Below are 22,840 nucleotides of genomic sequence, written 5' to 3'. Positions count from 1 at the left end.
GAGAAAAAGTTACGCTTTTTTATAAGAACAATTTCATAAGAGATGAGCCGTCAAATTTGCGAAAAATAAGAACAGATTCAGGCTCAAATCATTAGTTTCTTAAATTTTCTTTTCGTCGTTAGAACTATGATTTTGAGATATATAAATGACATCTATAAAAATGAAATAGAGAACAACTTCTCAAAAAGCAATGCCAACATTTTATGGACTAATATTCTTTTAAAAAAAATTAACAAATTTATAAAATTCAAACGTACCGTATTTGCTGCGGCTCTCATTAATTTATAAGGGGGTGCTAATTAAAGGGAGTTTTATATTAAATAAAATCAACAACAAATATAGCTTTAACTTTTCTCCTCAACTAAACAATAAAAGCAATAAATCTAACTAAAGAAGTGTTTTATGTCTCATTTACAAAAAAGATTGCTAAAGTATTGTGTTGTATATACAGTTAAGGTCAAGTTACAGAAAGGGAAATTATTTCCCGGTGTAGAAATTATGAGATTTCCCAATTGCAAATTATTTTTGATTTCTGAAAGGTGTTCTGACTGCAAAAATGAATGTGATATAGATGATTGTACAAGAAGCGCTTGTCTGGATTTAGATGAGTTGCAGCACGACTTAATATTTTGATTTGCATCCACACCAATGGACATATGCATGCATATGGACAGGCAGAAAATATCTTATAAATGAACAGAAAAATGTTTGTTTTTGGAAAAACTAGCTACCAGTGTCTGTATTAGCTAATCCACAGTTCCGGGCACAATATTTCACGAGCCAATGATATTACATTCTGTTTATAATCTGACGAATTAGAATCCGTAAAAATATGGCACCTAGTTTGGTATATTTAGCACGAGGGTGCTGATAAGCCGCATACGCCGTAAAAAGTGCGGGCGTTTTCGGGCGAGTTCGGCGTTTTGAAAAAAGTTCCACTACGGGGCGGTGTTGAATACCTGGCAAAGCCACCCTTTAAGCCTCTGGTCCACTCAGCTCAATTTTGCTACCTACTGCGCAACATCCGCTTGTGGTATTTCTATGCAGCATCTAGCCACTTCTTTGCCGCTTGTTCGCAGTGTCTACAGATTCCACGTGTACTTTCAGATTCGTAACATCCTTCAAGATCTCGAAGTGTCTCTACCGGGTTCCGATATGTTTCGACGCCTCAACAGCCTATTCAATAGGCAGAAGTTCCAGCAATTAGCACGTGAATTTGGGGTAAGCGGCAGCGAGCAAGAGTGGAGGAACGAGACTCTCTTCAGTAGCTGGCAAGCTATTCGCAAAGACTATCCCGGCAGCGGGTCTAGTTATTTGGATGAAGATTCATGGAGTCGATGGATTCTCGAAACTTCTCAAGGTCTCACTCGTATTGGTATTGAACGGTTATCCCAAAACGTAAGATTTTACGCTTACCTCATACTTCAGAGCGAAGTTAACGCGAGGTCCAACATCATTGGCAATCAAGGTAGTTCGATTGATGTGCAGCGTCTATACTAGACAAAATTTGAGGACTTGATTACAAGGCCTAGTGACACGGGTGAGGAAATAAGGCGATTCCAAAATGTGCTCAAGTACGCGCGGCAGCAAGGTCGACTTCTCGGTTGCTCATGGAGTCTACATGATTCCTAGCGATATGGGCCTTCATATCGGGAGTGTCATGAATTTCACGAACAAGATACTCATCAGTACGGAGTACTTCTGGATTGGTGTTAACCCCCAGATTAACGCTGGCAGACCACAAAGTTCCAAACATCATCCATCAAGGCAAGAAATGAAAGAGGAGGGTACCATGCGTCAGACGCATGCCCCCGACAGACACGAGGATACCAAGGCTACCGTTATCACGGTTGGAGTAGGGCTAATCCTCGCTTTCATCTGGATGAAGAAATAGATCTAATGTGTTTATCAACATACTAGACTCTCATCGATCCTTACCACTCCTCTTGCTCCTGTTACCCACATACGCAACCACTATACCCACAGCAGCAGCAATGGCCATGTATAAATGCTTTGCCGCGAATTCAATAACTCTAGCTGCAACTCTGAAAAAGAATGAGACCACGTTGCCAATGATGCCTGGAAGAGCTGCACTTGCTTTGCCTGCTAGGTACTTCAAAGATCTCCCGAGTCTTTCAAGCTGTTTCCGTACAAAACCTTTCCCACCTGTACTTCCTCCAGCAGCTCCTCCGGCTGTGCCTCCACCTATCGTCAAGCCTTGCTCTCGGAAAAGGGTTTTAAGCTTTTCAAGCAGGGTTTTATCGTCCCCAGCAATCTTCATCAGCCCGGACTTAATGGACCTCAGTTGTTTAAAAACCTCGGAGGGAAGTAGACCGTTCCTACTCAGTTCATCCTTCTTATCTTCCTTTAATTTCTTCAATTCCTTCTCAAGATCATTAATATCCTGAAACCTTCGCACTCCAGGCTTCTGCTTTTTAAGTTCTTTCAACTTACCCTCTTTCGTATTTATCTCGCTATCATATTGTACAATTTTATCCTTCACCTCCTTAATAGTATTCTGCAGGTTTTCAATTTCGAGCTTTAGCTCTCTCATATCAGAGACCTCGATCTCATCGTCGATACCCGCGAACGAAGCATCTACATAACCCTCTGCGTCACGAGCAAAATTTTGAACACTATCAATTGTTTGCATTTCAATCGTCTCACCCTCCTCTTTACCTGACTTCTCCTCATCCCTATTCAATACAAGAACATCAACCTTTAGCGCAAGGTTCTGAGCCTGTGCTTTACTAGAGACATACTTGGTGAAGCCCATATCTCGAGTATATTGATCCGTATGGCCCTTTTGTCTTAGTGCACTTAATGCTAGGAACCCGGTCCCATTCTCCTTCGTAACCTTTATACCTTTGAAAAAAAGCTCTTTCCCTTCACGTCTAAAGCTACCCCTGGTGATATTGATATCTATTCGGGTTTTATCCAGAGGTCCCAGATCCTGGTTATGTAGATGTGTATAGAAAGCATTTACCTCTTCCCCTAATACAGATTTTGTTATTCTATCAAGTGTATCCCCCTGCTGCTCCGTCGTGGTATCTCGCGCTGTGATGGATCCCTGCACGTCTTCGAGCCCACGGAACTCCTGCGGCACAAAGAGTTCACTAGGGACATTCTCGGGTCCAAGATCAACCATCTGAATACCTTCAAAGTCTCCTTCGTATCCTGGATTTTCAGACATTTATTTCAGCATTAAACTCCCCTAATGATAAAGCAATGTTCGGTACTCTATTAGATCCGCAAAAGGAATTAAAGACTATGCTTGCGATGAAGGGCTTGAAGCAGCAAGTATGATGTCATATTTCCAGGCAGCATCAAGCTCCTTTTCAATCTGGAGCTAACGGGTACTAACGCGAAACGCACGATCGTTTCGAATATCGGGAAGGCCCTAGTACAGAACCTTCGTATAACACTCAACGGGAAGGAAATCCAGAACATCGCCGACTTCAACATTTTCGCTACTTACAAGGACCTATGGCTCCCAAAGAATGACCGAGAGAACAATTTGATTCTTGAGGGCATCAATCCCAATGACGGCACCATCAGAGCTATGCAAATCAAAGCTAGCGACCATGTAGGAAATAATGAGGAAGAGGCGATAGCTAAGCCCTACGGGAACATTTTTGCTATCCCTATCGGCAAATTTTTTGAGCTGACAAGCGCATTACCATTATATCCAGCAGGTATACACGATAGGCTCCAATTCGTTATACGGTTCGCACGTTATGACCAAGTTATCATAGATGCTGGTACGCCAGCCGTAGGGTCTACAGCGGCCAAGCCAGCGGTGCTACATATAAGATCTGAAACATAGAGCTAATGTTCGATCAGATAACCAATGAAGAGCTCGCGAGTGCTATGTTGTCTAGGTACACCCGGTTTGCTTTGCCATATGAGCGTGTACTCCGCAGCAAGGTCATAACGAGAAAGAAAGCTGCTACCAGCTATAATCTCCAGATCAGCACTCCTGCCAAGAGTTTGAAGGGTATACTTCTACTCTTTGTGGATCCTAGCAAAGTAAAAGCGTATGCTGGTGCTAACGAGACCTTCTACAACCCAAAGATAAAGAAGGTCTCGATCATTGTCGAAGGTAAGCCGTATTCAGATGCAATGTTACCAAGCGATCACATTGAACAGATCGTTAAACATTTTGGTAGTCACGATAAGCACCAAGTGACCGCAGGCCAGTTTTTCACCACCCGCTACGCATTGCTTATCGATTTCCGCAGTAGCCCGGATAATAACCTGCACGGTTCTGGCAGACCCCTCCAACGTGTTAATGATGGCATTACACTACACATAAGTAAGAAGGCAGATGGTACGATTTATCGTGTTCGAAACTTTGTGGATACATTTATAAAAGCATTAGGATGGAAACACAGCTACGGATACTCTCACTCATTTCTTATTTTTTCTGTAATGGAATGAATCCAGCAACCATGCGATCGATTTTGCTGTGCGTTTATTATCGCATGATTCGTGCAATGAAATGTAATGGCGGTTCTGTAGGCTAAGAGAAATTGGGGTAAGTTTGCTATTTCTATGAAACATTTGAACATGTTCTGGTTGTCAGTTTCCAATAAAATTTTTAGGATAATGTTTTCTCATATATATCTTTCAATTTTTACAATAAAATAGGTACCTAAAAAAAAGTTGTCTACAGGGTGATTACGCGCCTTTAAATAAAACACAGGAAAAGCTTGTTGTTACCCTGTCCAGTTAAAAATATCACTCAGCCATTTAATTTTGCAGAATAAGTTTTCATGACAGTAATAAAAGGTGTAGCTACCTAACTGCATTTCGCATAATAATTTTGTTGTAGCTAGCTAAAAACTGCATTTGGCCACTCTCACTTTTTGCCAGGGATAGCTATGAAGAGCTAGTCACAACCAAAACATAAAAAAAAATATTGATATACCAAACTGAATAAAAACATCAAAGAATGGGTATAAATAAGGCTAGCTATAGCTTCCTAGCAGAATGCTGCCTTGACATCTACATTCCTAGCTAAAATCTGAAAATTGGTTTGTTTAAGATTTATACATTGCTAGAAAACGTGACGATATATTCATCTTAACATGTAAAAACATCGAAATAAATATTCCTATAGATACAAAGTATTTAGAAGAAAAAAAGGTCAAAAGGAGACTTACGAACCGGACAACATCACCTCCAAACCAAAATGGCTTCCGAGCATGTTTTCGTTGTTTATCTGGTTCTGGCGTGATTCCGAAATTATGCTGCGTCCAACCGAACAATGGAGGACCGTAAGAATCGGACCCCGCAATAAGTTTCCGAAAAAAGCTGCGCGCAACCATTTTGAACAGACTACGGCTATTATTATAGAGACTTTCCTTTGACGTTAATATTATTTCAACGTTAAAAGTTTGGTAAATTGCTTTCAGCAATTTAGATATTCCATCTAAATTGCTAAAAGATACATCAGATGTGAGCATTTAAGTAACACTTGGAAAAATGAAATTATAAAGATTTTTCCTGGAAATCTTAAAAAAGCTGATATATGTCCAATCTTCAAAAAAGACGACTCGACACTTGCGAAAAATTATAGGCCAATTAGCATGTTGCCAAATGTATCAAAAGTCTTTGAAAGAATATTGCAAACTCAATTTTGGACATGGACAAAATTCTTTCGCCATTTTTATGTGGCTACAGAAAAGGCTATAACACACAGAGAGCAATAATTTCTTTGATAGAAAAATGGAAAGAGTACTCAGATAAAAATGGTTTAGCTGCAGCTATATTAATGGATTTATCAAAGGCCTTCGACACTACAAACCATGAACTTTTAATTGCCAAATTAAATGCATATGGCTTTAATAAGAATGCTCTGAAAATAATTTATAAACTAATCGATTACAAAGAACTAAGATAAATGTTACCTTTAGCTCTTGGGCTGAATTATTACAATGAGTTCCCCAAGGATCAGTACTTGGACCAATACTATTCAATATATATCTAAATGACCTCTTTTTCATTTTAAAAGAATGCGATGTCTGTAACTTTGCAGATGACACAACACCCTATGTTTGTGAAAAAGACATAAAAAATCTTCTTCTTAGGTTAGAACATGACTCTGCTATAGCAATAAAGTGGTTTCAATACAATTACATGAAACTTAATACAGGTAAGTGCCATTTACTCGTATCTGGAAATAAACATGAACATACGTGGGTAAAATTAGAAGATTAAATGATATGGCAAGAAAAACGTTTAAAACTTTTAGGCATAAATATCGATTCCCAACTTAAATTTGATAACCATGTCCTACTAATATACCTAAAAGTAGGAAGAAAACTGAGTGCATTGACAAGAATAGTTCAATACCTATCTTTTAAGAAAGAAAGAATGCTCTTAAAGAGCTTTTTTGAATCTCAATTGAATGTCTGTCCATTAATATGGACAGACATTAATATGCAGTCAACAACAGTCAACAACAAAATTAATCAACTACATGAAAGAACACTCAGGCTTGTTTATAACGATTATGATTCTACATTTAATAAGCTTCTTGAAAAAGACGGCTTAGTTTCTATACATCACCGTAATATACATTCTTTGGCAATAGAAATGTATAAAATCAACCAAGGTTTGAATCAAGGTCCGTTAGCCGATATGATTTCAATTAGAACAAGCAATACTCTTCGATCTGATTTTACTATACCTGCAGTAAGAACTGAAAATTATGGTAAAAATTCTGTTAGATATTTAGGACCTTTTATATGGAACACGATTCCGTCAACGATAAAAAAAGCTGAAAACTTGCTAGACTTCAAAAGGCAGATTAAGAAATGGAAGCCTACAGAGTGTCCTTGCAGGTTATGCAAAGTTTATGTACGGAACTTAGGATTTGTAACTATTTTTGGAGATCATTAAGCTTGTTTATGCATTCGGTGTAAATAGACCCAGTTAATACTGTGGCTGTATTTTTACATTTTATTCCTTTTTTTAATATAATTGTATTTTTCATACTTTTCTTAACCGAATTGTTATAATAATAATAATAATATAATAACTTTAAAATAAAGTTGTTCATTGGATAATAAAACAATTGCACTGTTAGGATTCCTATTGGCTTAAAACTCATTTTAGCCTCGTTCTTAGAAAAAAATCTTTAGCCTGGATAAGTTTCGGGCGTCCAGCCTAGCTGCGCTGTCTCTATCTATCAAAAAAGGAGGAGATATTAAAGGTTTTGGAACATATTGAGAAGAGAGAGATAGGACATAAGAAGGATAATGGTTATATTATTTATTGGCTGGTGGTCTGGTTGTGTTATTGTGTGGAGGTACTTGTTATTTTAGGAAGAGTCGTGGTGTTGGGCGACGAAGCCTGTTGAGGTGCAACAGTATATGCAGGACAAATCCAGTCCAGTTCACGAAATAGATAAAAAAAATCCCTACGTAAATGACTAAAGTTAAGGAAGTTAAGATTGTCCTCTATCATGTTGTTGTTGGTGGTGGTGGATTAAGTACTGGTTATGCGATGTTGCTCAAGTTGGTTGGGATCATGTTTACGAAGAATTTTTTTGTTTATGTGAAATTTCGGAGAGAAGTTGACCAGAATGATGGCTTTATTGAACTTAAAAACACAACTATATAGATCTAGAAATATAGGAAAAGAATGATGTTAGTAATTAACACTATTCCATAACATTCTTCCTTTGTTAGGAGTTTATGACTCGTTTTTATAACCGTATATCAAGGGTTTGTGCCTAAGTCGTGTTGATCGACGCAAAGTGAGTAAGTCTCAAGACATTTAATGACAGCGATTGCTAATACGTTATGAGAAGGAACCACGAAAGGAAAGGGAGAGTACTCGTCAATCACTGTCAAGAAATACTTGTTGGGCTACGATGATGGCAAGGGTCCTTTGAAATCAATGTTTAATCGTTTCATTGGCTGATTTGCTTTGACCAATTTCCCATTATCACCCTTGTAACATTGATTCTTCAGTTCTCCGCATATCTTACAATTGGCACAAGTGCGTTTTACATCTTCAGTTGAGAATGGTAAATTCTTCGTTTTAACAAAATGCAGCAGCCGTGTGACACCAGGATGATAAAGTTGCAAATTAATATCGTCAAGGTTATTTGAAACTGCAAAACAGTGATCTCTTGTGAAAGAATCAGCATTTTTGCGAGTTTTATTCACTATGTCTAAATCTTACTGTTCTTTATCTTCGTACGTTTTCGATTATTAAACATGTAACCAAGAGAGCGGTGGTCAGTCATCAATGTCGAAGTCATCAATGTCGAAGTTTGTCGAGATTGTAAATGATTCCACTTGCAGACATATTCAATTATGGCGAGTGCTTCCTTTTCGACAGTAGGGTACCATTTATCAATCTTTGATATTGTTTTCGACATGAAAGCAACTGGGCGACCATCTTATTTGAGCGTAGTTGAAATCGCTACGTCAGAAACATCACATTTGACAATAAAAGGCATAGCCTCGTCAATTGGGGCTAGAACAGCTTTCCCAATAGCAGCATTGTTCAAAGGGAAATAGCTGCGTCTGCAAGCGGTCTTATTTTGTTAGAAAACTCCGTTTTTCATAGTAGTCAAAGATACCTAACGCTCGTCGAAGGGAAGCAGCATCAGTCGGAAGTGGGTACTTCATTAATGGACGCAACCACTTTTCGATTCGTTAAGATTTATGTTCCGTCCCTTGATCATTCCTCAAAAATCATTTTGCTCAAGATAAGCTTTGACAAATACCCAATGTTACATTATCAAGGTGCGAAAACATACCCTCCAGCTCTTCTTTCTTCACCAGTTTTTCCATTTTCCTTTGAAAACATGGTACGCCATTTGTTACGCCGAATGGCATGCCAACAAATTTAAACAAATCTTCAAGACCATTAAATGCATTTTCAGTCATCCTCTCGCAATGGAATATGCCGATAAGCACTCTTGAGCTCGTACATAGAAAAGAATTTGTATTTTGAGAGTTTTTTCACCATTTCGGCGATTCGGGGAAGTGGATATGCATCAAGATTTGTGAGCAAGTTGACCGTTTGTAAGTAATCCGCACACAACCTTTTACGACGGCTACTAAACTCATCCATCGCAACAAAAGGCTTGGCCTCTCAAGGAGAATCGCTCTTTTAGGTCACACCAGCCTTTACCAGTGAGTCAAGCTCCTTTCTGATGATAGGTCGTGATATTCACCCATGTTCGTGATGTTGAACGTTTTCCATACGTTCTTCACATAGATATAGATATAGATTGCTTTATTTATAGTCGATAGTACAAAAGATTAAAAATATACTAATAAAATCTACTAATAAAATATACTAATAAAAAAAACTAATAAAATATAATAATAAAATACCATTTCTCTAGTAAAATCAATCGGGAAGATTAGTTTGGCCGAAAACATGAAGGACTAAGGTGGTTAGTCTATTAAGACTAGTTAAATCGACTGTGTAAATGAAAAATTAAATCAATCCTAATTTAATATGTATTCTGCACAGATCCGACATTTCCATTGGAAAGAAGAAAATTCGCCTATAACTCTACAGAAGTTAACAAAAGACTGCAGATTTGATTTCATCTGGTAGAGAATTCCATAATTGGGAGGCTATATATCCAAGCTCTTGCAGTCCATATTTTGAAGATTGTACTCTAGATCTAACTAAAGCACTTGATGGCCTTAAACTATATCCAGTATCATTTCTGAACTGAAACACACCTTCCATGTAGGAAGGATTCAATTTCCATTTCGTCTTGTAGACCTCTTTCAGTAATTGTCTACAATGTTGCATATGAATACTTTTCATAGAAGAAGTGGATTCCACTTTGGACTGAGACCTTGCCCTTTTTAAAACTCTATCCACCTTTGAAATAGATTTCCTGCTAATAAATCCCCAGACTAAAAGACAATAATTGAACTCAGATGCTACGAATGTTGCATATAATAAACTTCTGTTTATTATCAACAATCCAAGAAATTCTCTTCAGGGTATTAGATTTGCAACTAGCTCTTTTGCACAGTGTGTTGATATGTTCTGCAAAAGTAAGTTGACTGTCAAATTTATTACCAAGAAGCTTTACACAGTTGGATGCAGATAAAATTGCTCCATTTAAATTTAAATGCCGGATTTGTGGACTTCTTGATTTTTCCGAATATTATAAAATCGCAAGTGCAAGCCATTATCGGAAAACCATAAAGCTGCTGACCTAAGAAGTTGTTCTAACATATATTTTACTTCGTAAAAGCTTTCAGCTGATGCACAAAAAGTATTATCGTTAGTTAGTTAGTTACACACTAGAATATCAGAGCGGTATATTTATGCCATATTGAAAAAGAAAATCATTTAAAAATATGTTAAACAGTAACGGCCCCAAAATTGACCCCGGTTGTACAATTCCTTTCAACAACCAAAACCCCCATCAACACCTACTCTTTGAAAGCACTGCTTTAAATAGCCCTAAATAAAAGATAATGAATGCACTAAAAGAAAATCCATAGCATGAAGCTTAGCAATAAACAGTTTGTGGCTAATACAGTCAAAAGCCTTGCTTAGATCCATGAGCAAGGCAGCAACATCTTTTTGTAATCTATTTTTTTTTAAGAAAGCACATTAGATTTCCTGAAACCAGACAAAATAGGTGACATTTTCTCCTCCATGAACTCACTAATCTGTTCAAATAAGATTTTTTCAAACACCTTAGCCATGTTTGGCAGTTTACTAACTCACCGATAATTTTCTTTGCAGACCCCAGACACATCCGCAAATTTAAAGACTCAGGAAAGATGCACCTATATCATGAGTCATTAAAACAGTGACTCGACTGCTTAACAAAAACGTTTGCGTGAGCTTTGAAAAGATCTGCAGGTATGTCTCCCTCCGGACAAGCCTCGACACTTTTTAAAGAATATATAATAATAAATTTTTAATATAAATTTTATAAATCCAATATAAATTTTTAATTTTTCAACAGAAACATGACAGAATTTCATATCGTCCCAGCACTTTCGGAGAATTTCGCTTTGATATTGTTTATGCTCGGATGTTCTTTGAAATGTAAAATAAATGCATCAACCTCCGTACGAGAGCAATCTTCCGCTGTTCCTGGATTGTGTTTCAGGGATGTTGTTTACATCCAGTGATCTTGTGATATTTACAAAATAATCATTCATGACGTTTGCACTTTCAACTTTATTTCGTAAAACAGCATCATCTTCGACTAACAAAGTTATATTTTCCTTGATTGCCTTCTCGGAGAAATTTGGTTTCACGATTTTCCAATATGCTTTGTTGTCTCAAACTTTCGACACGTCAAGTTTTCTGCAATAATTCTATCTTGCATCTCTGACAATCTTTGCACCCCTATTCCTTTGAATTCGAAAAGAGTTCCATTTTTCACACTTGGATTATAACTTCGTTGCGTACTCTTTTCGTAATAAATGGTGCATGATTGTTTCTAACGATCTTTTGCTTCACTGGCATATGTTTTTTAAATACGTTCTTGAAAGCTGTATCGAGGTTTGTAAAATTCATTTCCTGTAACTCTTTGGAAATCGGAACCTTTTCTTCTCCGAAACCCATATATGATCAATACAGGATGGGTTCGCAGGATTCTTGTAACAAGCTGGTGAATCAATTAAGTTTGAAAGAATATAGTAAGTTTTTAAGGTTGATAAATCGAATTCGTTGCTGTTGAAGTCGCCCATTACTATGCAATTTTTGTAATGAAACGAATCTATGACTTTATCAAGGTTTTCAAGAAAATAATCGCAGCGTTGATTGGGTGGTTTGTAAATGCCCAATACAAGCCATTTTTGAGCACGAAGGATAACTTCGATCCCAGCTATTTCGATATCTTCAGGAAAAGAAGGAAGTTTTATAGCATTACTTATTATTTCGCAATTAACATACAAAACCAATCCCCCGATATTTTTGTTTCGGTCTCTTCGGTAGGGACGTTTGAAACCATTTAAGACATTTATAGCATCGTTAAACGACTGATCAAGTTTCGATTCAGAACAACCTATACCTATAAGTGAGAGTCATATCCTTGCAGGTTGTGGAATATTACCGGTATGAATGATGGTATTTTATAGTTTAGAGTGCACATGTGCCGGGCCTCCAAACTTTCCCGTAATGTGGTCCTGTTCCTTTCCTCTTGGATTATTCATTGTTTCGTTACATATATAGCAGTGTTGTGATGTGTAGTATTCCTTCCAATCTATTGTTGAGGTATCTGCACCTTTGCATACCACACCGTCTTCATTGGTTATTCATATTAAATGCACTGGCTGACCCTTAAATGGAACTCATCTGTACCCTATTGGTTTCTTGCAAATGTGAGAGGATTTATTCCAATATCTTTTTCAATCTTTTTTTGGTTATTTCTAGTGGTGGTGTTGCTATATTGTTTTTGCTAGTTTCTCAAGAGTTTTGATGAAGATCTTTCGCAGCATCGTCTTCGCGATAGAGGATTGGCTTGTATTTTGTTAGACCTTCAACGTGGATACAAAATTCCCATGGCTTGTAATGTTTGTACTTTGTTGTGTATGAATAGTGCCACATCTTGATTTGATTAAATCTTTTGTGTGATAGATTCAAAGTTAGCATATATCACATAAGGTGCTCGCATCGACCTATTTAAGTTAGTTAGTAACCCTTTTGTCTGGCATATTTGAACGTGTCTATTATATGCAGATTCTAATGATCGATGCAAGGCTTACGTACAGAATTTTCAGTACCGTGGCTATTTATCTGCGATGACTCTTATCTTGAAAAGTTGTTTATCCTACAATAATGACTGGTTTGTTCATCGGATAATAGTAGAAGGTTGATTGCTTTTTCGTGGTCTGTAATTCGTACGGGGCAGATTACTTTTTCATAACCAAATATGTTAACCTTTTTATTGTTTTGTTACTCAAATAAGTATGTCTTTGATGGCTAACAGAAATTTAATGTTGTTGGAGTCGAGATCATTGAGGTAGGTTTTGTATTTTGTTTTTCTTTGGGGCTTTCTGTCGAGTCGATGCAGTGCTGATAGTATAACGTACGTAAAACATTTGTTGTCATTGTTTTTAACGTTTACTATCGCCTTTTTTGTCTTTAGTTTTTGTGGTAGTTCGATATAGGTTGATCTTCTTAATGGTCTCAACATATCTATTTCCACATCCATGCCTACAATCCTTTGACAAAATATATAGCCTTTCCTCGATACAGATTTGTCAGCATATATATATTTTTTCTCACTCAATTGACTATGGTAACTTTACTATACCAAATTTTTTGGTTTAATTATCGGTCGTCCTTTACCTTCCTTATTTACATTATCTAGACTACAAAGCCTCCTTTAGCTTTGATCAATTATAATGGTTCATTTATCCTAATGCCTTTCAATACGTTTTCACAACTGAAGACTTTTGTATTTTGCATTATTGCACCAAGCTTTTTATCGAAAGATCAAAATCTTTGGATTCTTAATTGGAATTTCCAGTGCTGGTTTCATCACTTTCCTGTCAGATTTAAATGGTGGTCAAACGTCTGATAAGTACATATGTGAGGATAGTGGATTTTTTGATGCGCTGAAAAGAGATGATGAAATAATGGCAAACATAGGGCTTGTTTAACATTCATGTTGAACGAGCAATTAATGGCATAAAAACATTTCACATTCTTAAGTATGATTTCCCAATAACCATGCTTCAACATGCTGATCATATTGTTCGAACCTGTGCAATTTGAAGCACGCCTCATATAAGCAAAATAATCATAGCAAGAAAAAAATACATGTTTACTTACCTCCTTGGTACCGTAACAGTCTCAACCAAATAATATTATTTATAAATGTGTGGCTATAAAAATAGCCTATTTAAGTTATTTTATTTCATATCATTCATTGTGAGAACGTGTTTCAGATAATGCAGAAAATGTTATCAAATTGATTGTCATGTAATTTTTTTTATCTTGGATGTACGAAGGTAATGGTTTTCATATTTGCATTCACCCGTGGCTGGGTCTATTATTCAAATATTACAATGAAGGCAACTGTGTGTTCTTTGTTTATGACCTTACGTAAACCTTTCCTACACATTCTTACATACCGATTGACATTAAGACCTTCAGTACCATGAAAAAGAAAGGTCTTCACAGCATTGCCTAATATCGCCTGTCACAATCTTGTCAGGCCCCTACAACTAAGTCACATGGTTCCACAAACCAGGCATGTGGCCATCGAAGTGACATGTCGTTTTTCTTGTCGCCAGGCTCCTGCACGGGTCTTCAAAGTGTGTATGTAATATGGTTTGTTATAGTATCATCAGACCCCTACATGTGATTCACATAGATCCACGTGCACAGTCAGGTGGATATTTCCAGTCTTAATGGACTATCACGTTCTAAATCGTTTTTCTTAGCGCATGCTCTTTAAACACCGCTAACTGTGCAACCCCCATAGGTTGTTATATGGCCTTTTACAGACTTAAAAGGCGCCTAAACCTAAATCACACGATTCCATGCGCCTAATAAGGTGTCCATTGGTGTTGTCATTTCAGTATTAATGTAATACGACAGCTCATATCGTATTTCTTTGCGCTAGGGCCTTACAACATCGCCCATTGCGTGCAAAGGCCAGCAAAGGTAGAAATATGGACTGTTACAGCCTTATCAGGACCATACTCTATATAACATGGATCTACGTGCCTAGGCAGGCGGTTCTCAGAGTTTTTGTCTAGTCTCAATAGTCCCAAGTTTTATAAATTTTAGCCAGGTCTCTACAACACCGCCAACTTTGTGCACTGGCCTCTAAATCTCGGGGTTTCGCCACCTAGGCACGTGGCTATCGCTATTTTCGTTGTTTATGACTGAACAAATTTTATCCCTAACGCAGTTCCTGCTGTTGTTTGCCTACTTGTGCACTTCGCAGCAACATTTTTGTTACTAGATCTTGTCTTCTTGTTTTACTGCGGCCGTTGAAAAACCAGCATTTTGCCAGCGATAATAGCCAAATAGAGACACATTAACAGAATATCAAAAAGAAACGTCTTTAGGGGCGGCAGTTTCGTTCTGAAATATGGGTATTAAATTTAAATTTCCTCAAAAATTTCTCCCAATAAAGTAAAAAGAGGTATTATGATAAAACTAATTTATTGAGCTTAGAAATACTGTAGGGTTTTATAAAGTTTAGTAAACTCTACGTGTTTGAATTAAATTACTAAGTCTATTATATATATATCCACCAAAAACAAACGCATAATAAAATTCAGATGTGGAGAATAATTACGTAATCATAATAACACCACTCAACGTGCCCGCTGACATTTCTAGAGCGAAGGATGTGTCGTTTTTCAGAAGCAATAAACATTTTATAAACAACTATTTATTCAGCAATATTAAATCAATAAAAAATTATTAATACATCTCCAGTGCAGAAGTAGTTTAATTCGAAATACTGATAAGGAAGCAAATCAGAAAAAAAATAATTAAATTTCTACTGTGCTCAAAAGATATGTTGCATTGTAAAAGTATGTTTGTCTATCTTCATGTATTTTTACAATATTTAACCCTCAGACTCCGAAAAAACTCATAATATTTATGAATTTTTGCCGACAGACCATATTCTGATCGCCTGCTGTTCCATCATTAATTATCTTCATTTAGGACATCATTTTAATACTTTAAAGTTGAATGATCACGTGATATGGCAAATAGGTGGGACCTTGGTACTACGGCCTTTCTTTGAAGTCCAAGGGTTAAAACAAACTTGATTTTAAAGGAAGTTTAATTTGACTTAAAATACAATTTCATCTAATCGGTTCGTATCCAGCGTCCTTTATTGCAGCATTTTTTCTTTCGACCATAAAAAATGATAAGGTGCCAAGAATTCCCGAGATAACCTAAATTACAAGTGATCAAAAACGAACTTCACAATTATTCAAATATTAGCTACATTACTTTGTTTAAGATTTTATACTTTCTAAATGTTATATAATGACAAAAAAAATATTTCAAAGTTATACGTTTATGATTGCCCAAACGTTGCTATATTGAACGAACAGCTATTTGTTGAGTATTTAAAGAGCTAACGATTGATAACAAGTTGAGCCTAAGTTAGTACTAGTAATAGCGTTTATAAGCAACATTTGGGATAAATTTACCAGCTGCAATTTTTGAAATTTTGAAACGCGTCGAGCAAACAAGGGAGATCTTAAAGCTTATTTATTCAAAATGTCATGAAACAAAACATGTAGTTCCTCGTTAATCAAAAATAAAAATAATTATAAATACCAATAAATACTAATAAATATAAATAATTATAAAAGAATTTAAAAAATATAAATAAAAATAAATATCAATAAATAGAAATAATTTTAAATAATTGTAAGCTTTACTCGTTACAGTTATGAGGACGGCCAACATCGTTAACCAATAAATAAATATACATACATAGAAAATAAAAAGTAAATAAATAAATAAATAAAAAGTAAATAAATAAATAAATATAAAATATACAAAAAAACATTAATAAATATAAAAAATATGAATATATAAATATATATATAAATATGAATAAACATAACTGTATTTAAATGGGAGAAATAAGTATAATTAAATCAAAATAATATGAAAATAATAAGTATTCTGTCAGCCGAAGAAATTGGTTGTGCAAGTCAAAGATGCCTAAGATGTAAAGAAACTTAGAAAGTTTAAACAATAGGAATATACACTTAATTGGTTTGAAGACAAAAATTCTTTGCTGTGGTGCAGGGCTTGGTAAGGAGATGCTCCTGTACGATATCACTTGAACTATACAATTTTACTGGTACCTGATTTTCATATAACCAGACTGATTACTAGTAACGTAACTGTAAAAATGGTTCCAAAATAACTGTATTTAAAGAATTGTAAATTACCAATTGGTAGAAATATTGTAAGAATTTTTTTGGTAAGTGTCGAAAAATTCGAAAATATGAAACAAATCATACCCCTATCCAGATCCTCCAGCTTTGCCGAAGAGTAGATTATTTGTTTGTGAAAAGCGTGTTTACAGAAGAACCAGATATGTTTAAATCATGTATTACAGTAATTACATGTGCACGTACCAGAGGTGTATTTGGACTTAGCCTCAAATTTAATTGGACAAGTTTAGTTACGTCGGTGAAGAGACCTTTAAAGGAGATTTTATCAATGGTTGTTTAAAACATAACGAGCTTTTAACGATACTAATCGACATTGAATCCGTTTAAAACAACCGACAATTAACGTACCAATATAAAGAATTGAATGAAGAACCCGACATTTGTATAAGAAAACTGAATTTTGATATCCTTATTATTAAATTAGACTTTACTGTAAACTTCTGGTCATAATTTGCAACTGTGAAGTGGAACTTCTGTTGACCATCGATGTGTGCTCTTCCGAAATGTTAGCTAAATTTTCCAGTTCTGTCCGAAAATTTAGTTAGCATTTTGGAAGAAGCACATAATGTAAAATTATATATGCATTCACGCCCTGTTGGTCTAGGCTATGACATTCTCAAATGAGAGATCCAGGTTCAAATTATGGACAGGGCCGGGAAAAACATAATTATCTTGCACCTATAGCTATATAGTAGCTATATTGAGCACAACAGTAAATCTTTGAAAAAGGGGAAAAATTTCATACAGCTCTATCCTCATAGCACCTAATCATCAATTTCATTAACAGAAATGCCCTATTAAAAAAAACGTTTAGTTCATCACAACAAGATGCAGCTAGCTAATGTATTTAACCATAATCTGAAATATTCCAGGTAAAAATGGTTTTTTTTGCTTGCGAAAGAAGGGGATCTTGTCCCCGGCTCAGCATCCCTTTCTATATTGATTTCTGTAACGAAACTACTACTAGTTAAGTTAAATAGCATTTTGCGTCTTTTTCATAACTAAATGTCATTTTTTACGTTATTTTTTTAAATGTTTTGTTTATTAACCACGTTGTTTCTATCGCCAACACGCCGTCATTTTTAATTTTTTGCTTTTATTATCTGCCTCTTCGTAGTGCCATGTGCCTTAATTAAAAAACTACTTAACATTTTACTTTCAATATTGTGCGTTCGGCCATTTATCAAAAGTAAGAAAATTTGTGCCTAAACCAAACACTTATACTTTGCTTCGCAATATGACTATATAAGAACAGTTTTAAAAACTTGAAAACTAATTTTTTTTGCGATTAGATTACTACACCTACTAAATATTTTGATGTAAACGTATGACCTGTGACATAAAAACATTTTCGTAAAAACAGCAGCATATCCAATGTATGAAAGTGTCTTCATCTCCTACAAGAAGGTTTAAGCAAAGAAAAATGAAACCTTTCCCAGTTAATATATGAATCTTGAAAAATTGTCCAAGAATTTGCACATTTTTTGAAAAATCTTGGTTCTTAAGATTTTGAACTAAGTTCCACAAGTATGACAATAAGCGACAAAAAATGTTAGCATATAAGCGCAAAATTCCGTCGCCACAAGTAGTATTCTAAGCTATTTCTATATTTGATTTACAAAATTTGATTTTATGAACGCTCACTTGAATATTTACAGCGGACGTAGGACTTGGGATAATAGGTTATTTGGTTAAATCCAGCCTTTGGCTGTGCAAATTGTTGCTGACGTGAGCACGGCCCATGTTTTTCACATTTCGGCACTTCGTGGCACCTGACGTGGAGTACTCCGTAACTATGGCGTGTTAGAAAGTGTGATTAGCTTTTCCAACGTTGGAAGTGCCCAAAAAACTGCCGTGGTTCCAAATTTTTTGTCACTGATTATAGTTCATGACGTCATAATTTCGCACAGTTACCGAAACCTTTAAGACATCTCGAGAACCAATACAGATTTCTAAAAAGCTAAAAGATTCCTAGATAACTTTTAAAGGTCTTTGATATGACCTTAACCTGTTTTTTTCGCGGAAGATAAGCTTTAATGGAATAATGTTGCGTTGTTGAAGAAAGTCAACAACGGTTGAATTGTTTTGCTCCTGTCGAATGTCATACTGGAAACCATGAAGACAAGGGATGTACCCATATTTCTAGAGAAAAACTTTTTACCTATTATAGCAATTCTATGTAATATGTCATAAATGTTGGGAAAACTAAAATTGCGGAGAAAGTCTTCATTTTCGAATTTTTGTTCACGTTATAACCGCTAACTCTCGAGGTTAACATCTTGTTTCAAACTTAACAGTACAATTAGTTACGGTTAACATTGCTTACGTTGTAGCTACTTTTTGTTCATATCTTATTTTAAATATGAATACAATTAAATTTGAATACAAACATACACATGGTATACGCTATTTTAAAAGAAGAGCCAATTTCTATATTTCGATTGAAGTCGAAATACATTACCATTACCAGTCGTTGTGCATCATGAAAAAATCATGGGTCACATAAAGATAGCTAATCCGTGTAATATAGAAAAATCATACACCAAAAAAACAGTCTATAACACACGACAAATTTCCACCTTTATGAAAAATACATACATACAAAACGCTGCCTTACAAACAATATTGCTCATACCTAGGAGGATAGAAATAGAGAAGGAGAACCATCTTATTTCGAAGCTATTGAAATCTGTTCAAACCTTTGTTTTTTTTTTGCTAAAATAAAGCGCGGGAAAAGCTACTGATTGGATGTTAAATTCACCTTCGTTGTGCTTATTGTAGCAATTAAACGTTGTAAATAAATTGCATCTTGATACATCACAAACAAATCACATGAGAAACGTTCTTGCGGAGGGCTTGAAAATCGCCATTTTGAAGCTTGTCGAAGGTTGATAGTGTTGTCTACTGATTAACAAAATACAAACAAACAGCGGCCGCAAAAGGGTTGCAATATGAGTGATTTAGGAATGTTCCCTGCATCCTTTTGTGACGTTTTATGCTTAGAGCTTCAGGATTTCGTTACATATTATTAATTTGGTACCATAAAATTTCAAACATTTTTGCATAATAAACGAAAATGAAATTTAAAGGGATATAACGGCGTGTAAAATTACATCTTATAACTACAAATGTCATGTGATATGCTCACAGAAGTTTGTTTTGGGAACAAGTCAGCCATGTGAGTTGATTCAACGTATGTTTGGATTTTCAAACTATTAGTTATTTTGTTAATCTTCACACACATACAGGAACTAATGTTATGCTAGCTAGCTAGCTCAGCAAAGTAATTGCGGAAAGACAGTGTGCAAAAGCTGATAAACAAACCAAAAATTTGATTTATATAATTTATCAGATGTTGTTCTACTCGAAGATAAAAAATTGTTAGCTAATTCTAAGCTAACTGTGGCCAAGGTGTTTGGAAAAGTTATATAGCTAGCTACATTTAAAGTTTGTGGGTAAAAATGACACAATTTTCAAGTTGTTTAACACAGAGAGGTCTAGAAGAGTTTTTTACCAAAATATATTTTTCTGGTCCATGGAATACCCTATTAAAAAGACTCGAAAAATCGTGTTTTGTAAATTTTGTACGACAGGAAAGTGACGTTGGATGAAACACAAACTCAAACCTTCAGTCAGTACAAAAGTCAAGAACTTCGAAAAGATTGTCAGAAACTAGACCGTCATGACAAATAAAGAGTAATTACTCTATCAAACACAAATACTCTCTACCTTTATATTTAATGTTTATGTATTATATATATACAACTAATCGATAAGGCCCGTGGAAAAATCCAATTAGGCAAAAAGCCATTAAAAAAATAAATTGCTTTAGATGTTTTGCTGACGTAAGCAATGCATATACAAAAAAAAAGTTCTTAAAATTTTACACAAAATGTCAAATGTCAAATATTACACACAAAATAAAAAAGAACAGCTTGCAAGGTGCAAAATCTAGTTGATAAAAAGTTACAACAATGACACTCACAACATTGACACACAACAGTCACAACACGGATAATAAAAATGTCAGAAATAATGCATCTTAAATATGTTACATCTTATAAGTGGTTATGTTGAAAACCCTCAGTATTTTATTCTGAAATGTCAAAAAGTTGGCCTGCAAGAGTTAGCACAAATCAACAAAAATAAGTTCTTTACACATTTAAAATATTGTTTTTCCCTTAAAAGCTTACACAAAAATATGAAAAAGCCATAGTTTCGAAAACATTAAATGTAAATCTAGAAAAATCAGTCATTTCAGTTGCATACCATTCTCTCTCACAAAAATGTACACAAAATGTAAAAATTAACCAGTTAAGAACACAAAAAATTTTCTTTTTTAGTATGATGATCCGTACTACCCTTTACCAACAATTCTGAACATAAATGTCAAAAATCAATAAGCAAAGAATAAACTTGAATTAAAAAAGATCATTATTTTGGAAACATTGTAATCGGTTCGTAAACAAAAGTTTACACAAAATGTAAAACAGATTGGTTTTTGAGAAACACATCTAAATCAACAAAAATAATTGCATTAAGCATGTCGTAAGATGCCGTTACCCATCAATCTTTCACAAAATGGTTATGAAGCACATCAAAATTTAGAAAAATCAGTCATTTCAGTCCATACAGTCATCACCCATTAGATTACAAAATCAGAAACAAAACAATAATAAATAACTTAACACACACACTTTAAATTCTAAAAAATTTGTTCCACTTGTCATATTGCATGTGTTACCCTGGCAAATGTCAAAAAAAAATATAGATGAATGACGTCATCGTGACGTCATTTGTTTACTTTTTAGCGGTAAGCTCCTTGCCTCTGGCTTTTGCGTGGCAGGAAAAAAGATGCTAGGATTTGGTGAAGAAAGGTCTTTTACTGTGGATTTCTTCTAACGGGGAAGTCGTTGGGATTATAAACTATTATCGAGTTGATTTATTTGAATTCATAAGTCATAATAATGACTTTGTTTGAAGAAATGAACTGATAATTTGCTTTACCTAGCACCCCAATCTTTTTCCTTGCCACGCAAATGCCAAAGCCGAAATTCCTTACCACTGAAAATGTAAACAACAGAATTCATTTATACTCTATGGGCATAAAAATACATCCCACTATCCTGCAAAAGTTCGAGTCTTTGAAAGATTTTGTAGGTAGCTAGCTAGCTTGTTACATCATAACTCGTGCTCATAAAAGAAGAGAAATTTGGAAACCATAGAAGTTAGCTATAGATAATTAAAAAGAGGAATAACAACAGAAGTCATATGTTAGAGCTAGTCATGGGATGGGGGGCTGGACTTGGAGGCTAACATTAGCTAGCTAAGATACCCAGTTAAATATACTTAAACTGGGAACACTTCGCTAAAAACAAAGCTAGCTATTTGTGCTTAGTAAAAGATATATAGCTAAAGAGAAGCAATAGTAGTGTAAAATTAGTAACATTACAGCTCAACAAACCAAAGTTTTCAGCCAACAACTTTATGTAGCATTTTGAATTTTAGGACAATACATTAGTTACGCGCCAGGGCACATGAATTATGCAACAAAACGTAAACAAATATGGTTACATACGCGGTAAAATATAAAACTGTGGCTTTTCCTGGGAAATGCAAGTCTGCTTGATCCACTGACATAAAAACCAAACGTCTAAAAATATCAAAGTTCTTACTATTTGTGATTTCAAATCGACTTTAAACTCTATCCTTTGTTTTCTACTTCTAACTTTACTTTACATCTAGCTCCACTTCTCACTTCACTTTTCTACTTCTTCACTTGGTCTCTTTTCTTTTTAAATACATAGCTATGCTTTTTTAAACCACTTTTTCCCCTTTTTTTCAAGGTAAAGGGATCGTTCTTCTGTGCTTTTTTTGGTGGTCTTTATTTTCTACTTCTAAATTTACTTTACTTCTAGCTCCATGTA

At 35.3% G+C, this 22,840-nt stretch overlaps 1 protein-coding gene across 1 annotated transcript in view; it reads right to left on the bottom strand.

The window, feature by feature from the left end:
* Window positions 1-15,124: 15,124 nt before the first annotated feature.
* LOC130648418 (UNC93-like protein MFSD11) overlaps window positions 15,125-22,840 on the bottom strand; it is a 66,393-nt gene continuing 58,677 nt past the window's right edge. Inside the window, exon 18 of the mRNA XM_057454470.1 lies at window positions 15,125-15,890. Within this exon, the coding sequence (XP_057310453.1) occupies window positions 15,798-15,890 (93 nt within the window). The 3' untranslated portion in view covers window positions 15,125-15,797. The remainder of the gene's footprint in view (window positions 15,891-22,840) is intronic.

The sequence above is a fragment of the Hydractinia symbiolongicarpus genome, chromosome 7, assembly GCF_029227915.1.
Source record: "Hydractinia symbiolongicarpus strain clone_291-10 chromosome 7, HSymV2.1, whole genome shotgun sequence".
In the NCBI taxonomy this organism is placed as follows: domain Eukaryota; kingdom Metazoa; phylum Cnidaria; class Hydrozoa; order Anthoathecata; family Hydractiniidae; genus Hydractinia; species Hydractinia symbiolongicarpus.
This window is presented reverse-complemented; position numbering and strand designations above follow the sequence as displayed.